Source organism: Echinops telfairi, unplaced genomic scaffold (assembly GCF_000313985.2).
Source record: "Echinops telfairi isolate 266 unplaced genomic scaffold, ASM31398v2 ScPeMD7_7465;HRSCAF=8503, whole genome shotgun sequence".
Classification (NCBI taxonomy): Eukaryota; Metazoa; Chordata; class Mammalia; order Afrosoricida; family Tenrecidae; genus Echinops; species Echinops telfairi.
Window position 1 is genome coordinate 6,988,146 of NW_022111365.1, and position 10,546 is coordinate 6,998,691.

General features: G+C 47.0%; 1 protein-coding gene across 5 annotated transcripts in view; it reads left to right on the forward strand.

The window, feature by feature from the left end:
* ROBO4 (roundabout guidance receptor 4) overlaps positions 1 to 10,259 on the forward strand; it is a 14,604-nt gene extending 4,345 nt beyond the window's left edge. For 2 of the 5 annotated variants that reach the window (XM_013007613.2, XM_045283689.1), the window contains 12 exons: positions 137 to 249; positions 1,447 to 1,615; positions 1,763 to 1,939; positions 2,065 to 2,107; positions 3,353 to 3,489; positions 4,724 to 4,987; positions 6,095 to 6,202; positions 6,388 to 6,523; positions 6,691 to 6,930; positions 7,076 to 7,431; positions 9,738 to 9,944; positions 10,082 to 10,259. In XM_013007613.2, the coding sequence (XP_012863067.2) occupies positions 137 to 249; positions 1,447 to 1,615; positions 1,763 to 1,939; positions 2,065 to 2,107; positions 3,353 to 3,489; positions 4,724 to 4,987; positions 6,095 to 6,202; positions 6,388 to 6,523; positions 6,691 to 6,930; positions 7,076 to 7,431; positions 9,738 to 9,944; positions 10,082 to 10,089 (1,958 nt within the window). In that variant the 3' untranslated portion in view covers positions 10,090 to 10,259. Of the gene's footprint in view, positions 1 to 136; positions 250 to 1,446; positions 1,616 to 1,762; positions 1,940 to 2,064; positions 2,108 to 3,352; positions 3,490 to 4,723; positions 4,988 to 6,094; positions 6,203 to 6,387; positions 6,524 to 6,690; positions 6,931 to 7,075; positions 7,432 to 9,737; positions 9,945 to 10,081 lie in introns of those variants that run through there. The other 3 variants (XM_045283687.1, XM_045283688.1, XM_045283690.1) reach the window with 3 other exon arrangements.
* Positions 10,260 to 10,546: the final 287 nt, after the last annotated feature.

Sequence of the window (10,546 nt, forward strand, 5' to 3'; positions counted from 1 at the left end):
CAGAAGTCCAAGGATCTTCTGTTCCTGTAAAGTGTGGGTTCAGATCCTTGGTACTCCAGCTCTATGGCCCTATTCCAGGTCTTTCCCCTACAGCCTTTCCTCCTCACCCTTCATGTCCTCTCTTCCTCTCCTTCAGTGCCCAGTGCCCCTCCTCAGGAGGTGACTCTGAAGCTCAACAATGGCAGTGTCCTTGTGAACTGGGTCCCACCACCTGCGGAAAGCCACAATGGCATCATCCGTGGCTACCAGGTATTCCCCACAAACTGACCCACTCTTTCCTAGAGGGACCAGGAGCGCCTCCATACTCTTGCTCTGGCCATGAGAAACCGAATCACAGGGCCTCTCGAGAGAAGCAAACTGCCCCACTCCACTGCTATTAAGTTGCTTTTAACTCACGGTAACCTTATAGGTCAGAACAGAACTGCCCCACAGGGTTTCCAAGGTTCAATCTTTACGGAAGCAGACTGCCCCATCTTTCTCGCTCAGATTGTTAGTGGATTAGAATCATCAACCTCTCAGTCAACCTCACTTAGCAGCCTAGTGTTGCACTGAGAAGCAAAGGAAACCTACTTGTTGAGCAAGAACCGACTGCCTCCAGGGATTGCCTCCTTTACCTATAGGACCTCAGCTCATCCCCCAGCCCACCTGGGCTGTCCTACCAATTTACCAGCATAAGAAGTGAGACTAAAGTCACAGGTATAAGACACAAGAACCAAGCCATATTGTGTCTGACTTTAAGCTTCTAAGGCCATGGTGCTCAGATTGTTTCTGAGCCCAACAACACTTAGGATCGCCTGGGAACTCCTTAGAAATGCAACTTTTGGTCTTTATCCTAAGCCTGGTGAAATACTGGTAGTTCAATGGTAGAATTCTCACCTTCCATTAGAGAGACCTGAGGCGGTTCACAATCTCTACAGCTGGTGCACAGTCTGTCAGTCTGTCATGGAGGCTCGTGTGTTGCTATGTATCAGAGCTGCCAGACAAGATGGACTAGTCAGAAAGGCCTGGTGATCCAGCTTCTGAAAAACAGCCAATGAGAACCTTGTCAATCACAATAGTCTTCTCTGACGATGGGGGTGAGTTGAGAATTAAATGGATGACTGGAAACAACTTGGACTGGAAACTGCAATCAGGAACTCAGCCAAGGGGCCTGGCAACCTGGATTTTAGCAAGCGGTCCAGAGGCTTCGGAAGCACACTGAAGGGGGAGAAGCTTGTTCTAAGGCAAATGGGCAGAGTACTTTTTAGTGCCTCTTCTGTCAGTGCTAGAGAGAGGTCTCTCGTGTTTTGGGGGGAGGAGGGAAATAGGGTGTGTGAGGGTATGTGGTGGTGTCCCCATTTGGATGGCAGAGCAGACTAATCATGTGCCCAGTCAGGTTTCAGAGATTAAAGACCTAATGACTGGTATATTATCAGGAAACAGCAGCTCCCCTCTGCTTGTACCCAGGTCTGGAGCCTGGGGAATACCTCGTTGCCTTCAGCCAACTGGACTGTAGCAGGTGAACAGACCCAACTGGAGATTTCCACCAGAATTTCAGGTTCCTATTGTGTGCAAGTGGCTGCAGTCACCAGCGCTGGAGCTGGGGAGCCCAGCAGCCCCGTGTGCCTCCTTTTAGGTGAGGGCAGGGCCTACTAGCCCCTCGCATACCCCCTCAACCTTCATTCCTCCTTGCTTCCACCCTCACTCACCCAGCTCTTTCCCTTGTCTACTCCATCCCTATTGTCTCGCCTGCCTTCTCTTCTGAACTGTAAACCCCATACAGAACAGGCTCTGGAGCAAGCTGCTAGTGGCCGTGATTCCCGGACCCTGGAGCAGCTGAGGGCCATTCTGAGACGGCCAGAGATCATTGCCAGTGCAGGGGTCATACTCTGGCTGCTGCTTCTGGGCACTGCTGTGTGTGTCCACCGTAGGTGTCGATCTGGGGTGCACCTGGGTCCAGGTGAGAAATGGGGACACCCAAGTGGTCAGGCATCTTCTGGGTCCAGCCACAATGTTGCAGAGAGGTTAGCTCTCTGGCCAGGCAATGGAGACATTGAATGTAACCTTCTTCCCGCCCTCTCCCAGGTCTCTATCGGTATACCAGTGAGGATGCCATCCTCAAACACAGGTAAGAGACAAGGGGGTCCTGTGTTGGGGGAGGGGTGGGGGGATTAAGTGACTGTGGAGCTGTGACCAAGAATTAGCTAGAGATCCAGTCTCCCTTACTGTCACTCAGTTTGGGATCTGAGTAGCTGAATCTCTCATTAATTAACTTCTTTAATGTTCCTATCATACAGGCATAAACTCACATTACTTTGTCTGAGGCTACACACTGATAGCTGGCCTTCTGAACTCCCAGTTCATCACTCTGGTTGCCAACTTCTCACTGACACACACTGCACTCTTCTGTTGTCTCCTCTGCTGGCTGGAGGGTGACTAGCTGCGGAGGACCAGACCCGATTTCTTGTTTTCTCTGTCCATCCAGGGTCTGGCTTTGCCATCAGTAAATACTACCAATTACATCATCTTGCCTTCACTAATGTACTCACAGTTCCAGCAGAGGGAGTGAAGTTCTCCCCCTTTCCCATATTCTTCCTCAGTGTTTCCCTTCTATTCCATGCATGGCTGTCAGAACAAATCTGGGGTTGTGCGAAAAGATAAGAAGAGAGATACCACTCCTTTGTCCTCTCCCACTGACTGAGTTTTACACTAAGTAGCATTTGCTCTTTCTGCCCTGCCTGCTTTCCTCTTGACCTGGCTAGGTTTCCTCTGGGAGGATGCACATCCAGGTCTGCATATTTTAGCAGTTGTACATTGAGCGCCTACTTCACGTCTGACACACTGAGCCATTGACTACCACTTGGCTGGAGCCCAACTTCCGGTTTCTCAGACCAGACCAAGGTGCCAAGCTGTCTGATGCCATTTTTCAAGAGTTTTCCTTGTCTTGCTGGCCCTTCCCTTCGGGATTTGGTCAGGCCTGCCATGAATCCTTCTGGACTCCCTTTGTCCTTGAGGGAGATTCCCTTTTGGTTGCTTTGTCCATTCATTTCTTTAGAACAACCTTCAGCTGCCAGAAGCTCTCAGTCTAAGCACAGGCAGGCACATTAGTATGAGTATTGCTAGCCTCACAATGACCCAATGGCAGTGAAGGGTTTTTTTTGGTTTTTGTTTTTTTAAGCTCTGGCAATTTTGCCTTTCACTGTCTCCAAGAGATAAAGGAGACTTAAGTTAGGGGCCCCAAGTCAGAGGTCTTAGGCCTGTGAATGTCTCCTCCACTCCTTTGCTACTTTCTGAGCTGGATATCTTGGCTAAGTAGGGTTCTTACTTCACTCCTCTTTCTCCCTGCCCACCCTTTACCCCACCACTACCCTAGGATGGACCACAGTGACTCCCCCTGGCTGGCAGACACTTGGCGGTTCCCCTCCGGCTCTCGGGACTTGAGCAGCAGCAGTAGCCTCAACAGCCGTCTGGGCGTAGACTCCCAGGACCCTCGGGATTGCCATCGCTCCTGTGAGTACACTCCAGAAGAACAAAGACCTAAGGGTAGAGTAAAAGACAAGGCTTTCTACTCCCATGAAGAGTTACAGTTTCAGAAACCCACAGGGGGAATGTCTACTCTCTCTTATAAGGTCTCTAGGAGTCAGGATTGAGTCGGCATCAGTAAGTTTGTTTGGTTGGCTGGTTGCTTGGTTGTCATTTAATCATCATGACATTTTGACTAAGTACAGTTCTCTCCTAATTTTACACATTGGGAAGCAAGTTCAGAACGATTAACTTGTCAAAGCCACAAAAATCAGTAATCATCAGAGTGGGAATTTGAATCTCCCATGATTTGTTCATAAGTTTACTCTAACTCTGAACTCCACTGGGGAATACTCTGTTTTCACTAGTTCCTCCTGTTTCTGAAACCTAGCTTGCCCCCGCCTTCTGATTCTGTGATTCCTCTGTTTTGATTTATAAAACTGGCTCATGTCAGCACCTATTGAGTTCGTACCCAAATTATGATGAACCTGTGTACAAGGAGACCTGACTGTTGTGATTAATATGATTTTCACCAGCTGATTTTCAGAAGTAGACAACAATGCCTTTCTTCTGAGTCTCTAGGCTCCTCTAAACCAGTTCAGCATCATAGCAACCTTCTGGCAGTCTTATAGTACTTTCAATAATTTTTGCCAATATCATAATTCAAATTCATCATTGTTCAGTTTTCACATGCATATGACATGATTGAAAATAACCGTGGTTCAGGTCAGTGCATCCTGAGGTATGCCTGGTACCCGTTGTAATTTTTGAAGGTTTTCACACATTTATTACATTTATAGGGGTTTCCTGTTATGTGAATATTATAATGTTTAATGAAGTATTGCTTCTGTCTGAAAATTATTTAACATTCATTACATTTACAGGGTTTCTTTCCAATATAAATTTTCTCATGCTCAGTGAGATTTGCTTTTCCACTGAAGGCTTTCCCACATTCCATCCATGTGTAGAGTTTTCTCTCCAGTAGGACCCTCTGGTGTCTAATGAGGCTAGACTTCTGGATGAAAGCTTTTTCATATCCTTTGCATTCAAAAGGTTTCTGAGAGTGGAGAATCTTTGGTGGATAAAATTTTCCTTCTGGCTAAATACTTTCCCACATCATATATATACATATGACTTCTCAAATTATGACTAAAGGAGTAGGGACAGTGGTGTGTGTGATGGGATATGCTCACCATAATTTCTTTTGTCATTTTCATCTCAGTGATCTCCTGGGAGCCCCGAAGCCCTGGTGTGCCCCTGCTTCCAGATACAAGCACTTTTTATGGGTCCCTCATTGCTGAGCTGCCTTCCAGGTCCCCAAACCAGCCAACCCCCAAGGTCCCAGTGGTCAGGTGCCTCCCGGCCCAGTTGGCCCAACTTTCCAGTCCCTGGCCCAGTTCAGATAGTCTCTGCAGCTGTCGGAAACTCTCTTCTCCTCGCTTATCTCTGGCCCCTGCAAAGACCTGGAAGACCAAAAAGAAGCAGGGTAAGGATATGGAGGGCAGACTGAGCATGTGCTGGTGATAGAGTGATGAAGGAAGGAAATGTGGTGGAAACATGCTGCTGGCCTCAGTTGCATTCTATCCATGGCTTGTATCTCCTTTCCTCGTTTTCATGGGCCTCTTACCCCTACTACCAAAGCCCTCCACCAAAAGTGTGCCTGCTCCTGCTTGCTTTATACTGTGGTCTTCTTTTAGGTTAGCTGCACCTGTAGCAAGCCCTGTTTCTGAAGCCAATTCAACTCAAACATTTAATAGGCAGCACATATGTGAGCCAACTGGGGCACAGAAATCACAGATACACCCTTTACCCACTAAGGGTTCACAGTCTAATGAAAGTAGCAGCATACAAGTAATATAGAGCCTGGCAGGATGTGGCCTCTACTACAATGAAGGCCCTGTGAACTCAGCTTCCTGAGCACCAGGTAGAGGTTTGCTCTGTCTTCCATCTCATCTCCCAGATGTCCTTTCTGAGCCATACTTCTCTTCTGCCTTCAGGGTGCCAGCTACTGAGGAGCTGCTGCTGGTTGAGAATTATCGACCTTACAGTTAGTAGCCCAATGCATAACCACTACACTACCCGGGCTCACTCTGTAATTCACTTAGCATCTATTAATTACCAAATAAACAGAGACTTCTATATTTGGTCTCTGAAAAATCCAAGCAAGAATAACAATTGGGAAGATGGTACAGGACTGGTCCATTTAATTTTGCTGTTCACAGGGATGCTTTGAGTTGGAACTGACTCAACAACACCTAACAGCAACATTAGGTACCAGAACGTTCAGAAGTTCTGACCACTAACCAACGATGCAAAGGCTCAGAAATGCTCATGGACTTATCTGAGGTCACATAGCTTATATAGCACTTTTTATGGCTGTGAGTGCAGGTCTTTTAATGATAAGCCAAATGCTTTTCCTATCCTATCACAACTACTTGAATGAACATGGACAGAGGTGGAGGGGATGGAAGGAAGTTTTCTTTTCTCTGGGCTCAGGGTTCCATGGGCTTAATTTGGTAACAAGGCTAAGGGAACTAATAGTTCAGAAAGGGCCACCTGACTTGTTCCACACCACCAACTCTTTCTTTTGCAGAGTTGCACCAGGCCAATAGCTCTCCACTGCTCCGCACCAGCCATGCAATGGAACTCTGGGCCTGGGACTTAGGAGACAGAGGCTCTACGAAGCATTCTCCAAGTCCAGGTGAGAGATAAAACCTGAGAGGGATGAAAAGGGGTAAACTAGGTTACAGAAATCCTCCAGCTCCAGCCCTGTACTTGGCTTCTCCTATTCCCGAGGAAGTCCAGGCTGGATCATTGATCCAGGGTGGACAGGGTCTGGGGCTGTTGGGGCTCTGCCAGCCTCATGTCTAGGCTGTTATACTGCAGGTGTTGTGTCCCGAGATACAGTTGCCTGCCAGGCCCTGGGACCCCAGCTCCTCAGCTCCTTGAAGGCTCCAGAGGCTACTCCTCCTCTCGTCAGTTCATCATCTTCTCTTCTTGGAACTCAGAGTCAACAGACCCAGTAAGAGGGCACTGAGATCAATGAGCAATGATGTGGGGGTGATGTTTATCGAATTAGACAGGAGCTGGGGTTGGAGTTTATGGGGCTATATAGGAGCTGGGAGAGGGGTAGGTAGGATACTCCAGAATTACACAGATCATCTTTCATCACTCTCTTAACCCAATCAGGAATTTGGTGGAACCCCAAGCTTCTTCTCACATCTCATTGCCAGCAGTCCCCATCACCATCTCCTCAAATCCTCCCAGCCTTTCCAGCCCTGGGGCCTCATCCCTCTCTGGTCCCAGCCCAGCTTCAAGTCACTTGTCCAGCTCTTCACTTTCATCACTGGGAGAAGATCAGGACAGTGTATTGACCCCTGAGGAGGTGGCCCTGTGCTTGGAGCTCAGTGAAGGTGAAGAGACCCCCAGGTGAGTAGCCTGAGGGATATCCCAAAATAAATATCCTAGAGAGGTTATGTTTATTTGACCCATACCACCCACCCTTCCTTAATTAGAATGCTTCTGCTACTCCCCACCTTACCAATTTTCGGTCTCTCATTTTCCCTCTTCCTAGGAATAGTGTGTCTCCTGTGCCAAGAGCTCCTTCACCCCCCATCACCTATGGGTACATAAGTGTCCCAACAGCCACAGAGCTAGCAGACATGGGAAGTGCTGCAGGGGAAGGGTTCAATGTGGGTAGCCTGCTGTGCCCACCTCGGCCCTGTCCCACTCCTACTCCCAGTGAGGGCTCTTTGGCCAATGGCTGGGGCTCAGCCTCTGAGGACAATGCCCCCAGCACAAGAGCCAGCATCATCAGCTCTTCTGATGGCTCCTTCCTGGCGGATGCCCACTTTGCCCGTGCTTTAGCAGTGGCTGTGGACAACTTTGGCTTTGGTCTGGAGTCCAAGGAGGCAGACTGTGTTTTCACTGGTATGCAAAGTCACCCCGATCTCGCTTCTCACCTCCCAGCCCTCAAAGTAAATACCGCTCCAAGAAAACTCTTCCTTCTCCCAAAACAAGAGTTAAAGCTCTTCATTGTTACTATCTTTATAGATCATTATTGTGGTCCAGGTACTGTCATAAGTGTTTTACATGTATTTAATATTAATAACTCCACATGGAAAAGTTTTTATCCCTCTTTTCTAAATGAAGAAACTATAAGTCTCACTCACTGCCATTGGGTTGATTCAAACTCACAATGATGCTCCAGAACAGAGTAGAACAGCCTGATGGGTTTCCAAGCTTCTAAATCTTTATGGGAACAGAAAGCCTCGTCTCTTTCCCAAGAAGCAGTTGGTGAGTTTGAACTACCATCCTTGTAGTTAACAGCTCAACATATAGTACACTACACCACCAAAGCTTCTTCACTATAAATCAGTAAAGATTTATAGTTGTTAACTTGCCCAAGATCACCCACAAGAACAAGGACAAAATGTTCTAAAATCTTGAGGTAACCATTGAAGACTCTCCTCTGGCCCTCCCAGGAAAGTTTCTTCAACAGGCTTTTTAAAAAAAATCATTTTATTGGGGGCTCATACAACTCTTTTCACAATCCATCCATTGGGTCAAGCACATTTGTACATTTGTTGCCATCATCATTTTCAAAACATGTTCTTCCCACTTGAGCCCTTATCAGCTCATTTTCCCCCTCCCTCTCCCACCTTCCCTCATAAACCCTTGATAATTTATAGATTTTTTGTTTTCATGTCTTACACTAACTGATGCCTGCCTTTACCCACTTTTCTGTTGTCCATCCCCCTGGGAGGGGGTTATAGTTAGATCATTGTGATCTGTTCCCTTTTTCTCCCCCCACCATCCCCTTCCCCTCCTGGTATGGCTACTCTCAGGCGTTTGTGTCCTGGATTCCTTGTGTTTCCAGCTCTTATATGTACCTATGTACATGCTCTGGTCCAGTCAGATTTGTAAGGTAGAATTGGGGTCATGATAGTGGTGGTGGTGGTGGGGGAACATTGAAGAACTAGAGGAAAGTTGAATGTTTCATCAGTGCTATCCTGCACCCTGACTGGCTTGTCTCCTTCCCAAGACCCTTCTGTAAGGGGATGTCCAGTTGCCTACAGATGGGCTTTGAATCTCCACTCCGCATTCCCCCTCATTCACAATGATATGATTTTTTTGTTCTGGGTCTTTGATGCCTGATACCTGATCCCTTTGATACCTCGTAATCACACGGGCTGGTGTGCTTCTTCCATGTGGCCTTTGTTGCTTCTTAGCTAGATGGCCGCTTGTTTATCTTCAAGCCTTTTAGACCCCAGATGCTATCTGTATCTTTTGATAGCTGGGCACCATCAGCTTTCTTCACAATTGTTTATGCATCCGCTTTGTATTTAGTGATCATGTCGGGGAAGGTGAGCATCATGGAATGCCAGTTTAATAGAACAAAATGTTTTTGCATTGAGGGAGTACTTGAGTAGAGGCTCAATGTCTATCTGCTACCTTAATACTAAACCTATAAATATATGCACATAGATCTATTTCCCCATCTTGACAGGCTCTTCTAATTACTCTAATTCAATGTTTCATGTGACTCTTAAATATTAGGAAATTCCACTTTCTCTCTTACCTGATGTATTTTCTTTTCTTTTCTTTATTCATTTTATTGGGGCTCATACAACTCTTATCACAATCCGTACATACATCAATAGGGTAAAGCACATTTGCACATTCACTGCCCTCATCATTCTCAAAATCCTGCTGTATTTTCAAACCCTTCTTCCTGTCATGTCAGTCACTGAGCTGTGGAACAGGACTCACGTTCTCATATATCTAAGAGAATGAAGTCACTATGTCTATGGTAACAGAATGTAGCTCAGGGCTTCCTGTGCCAATTCTGTGTTCCCTTCAGCACATACCTCATCAGATTTCCATGCCAAGCGCATTAACCTTAATTCTACTCTTTGAACATAAGAAAAATGACTAGGTTTGTAGTAAACCTTAATAAGGATTGTTTAAAATAAACAGGTCAATAGAGGAGGGATAAAGGGAGTGTTCAGGAAGGCTAGAATTGAGCTGAGACAGTGAAGGATATTGGCTCTAAATAGGCCAGTGGGCCATCTTTTTACTTATGTTGAAGCCACTAAGCCCTAGTCCACTGGGATTGATGGTTGAGTTGACCCTAGGCTAGCTTTAGGACAGTGTGTGACATAAATCAGATGCCCTAAACTAACCCCTTGTGGCCAAAGGCCTACCCCCACAGATACTTCTACTTTCTCTGATAGATGCCTCATCATCTCCTTCCCCCTGGGATGACCTCTTCCTGACCTCAAGCTTATCACTACCCATGTGGGAATGGAGGTCAAACTGCTTGGAAGACATGGAGAACAACCACATTCAACAGTTGGGAAGGGGGCTTCCTTCATGGCCCCTTACGTCCCAGGTGTCTTCCCAGAAAAATCAGCTTGGCTACCCTACACCCAAGGCTGGAGGTGAGTGTTCATCAGCCTGGCTGATGTAGTGAACCTGACAGGCGGGGTTCAAAGTGAAGCCATGAGCGAGGCTGGGATCTGGCAGGAAAGACAATGAGCCAGGGGATGAGCCCATTTTTCTTGAATTTCTCCTCTAGGCTCCTGATGAACAGTGGACTGAGACTGCCAAGCAGCACATCGGAAACCACTTTCCTGCCAGCCTACAAGACTTGGGTGGTAGACTTTGAGTCTCATTTCTGAAATGTGGGGCCTCCCTTTCCACCCTCAGGAATTGTGAAAACAAGAGAGAGCAAAATAAAATTAGAGCGAAGCAGACCTAGAGTCCCAGGGAGAAAAAAAGTCATCTCTACTCACTTGCTGTTTTCCCCTCTGCTCCATCCATTCCCCCAACCAGATATTTTGGCCTAACACATAGCTCTTTCCCCTAATCACCCTACTTGTTTGGGAATGGGTCGGGGTCAGCACTGTCTTCCTGGAGGACAACAGTGACTGGGTTTCCTGGAGTGGGCTGTAGAGAAAGGAGCTTCTCAGAGCATCTCCCCCTTTAGCGTTTCTGTGACCACTCCTATAGTGGGAACCCCTAATACTCTTTCCAACCACAC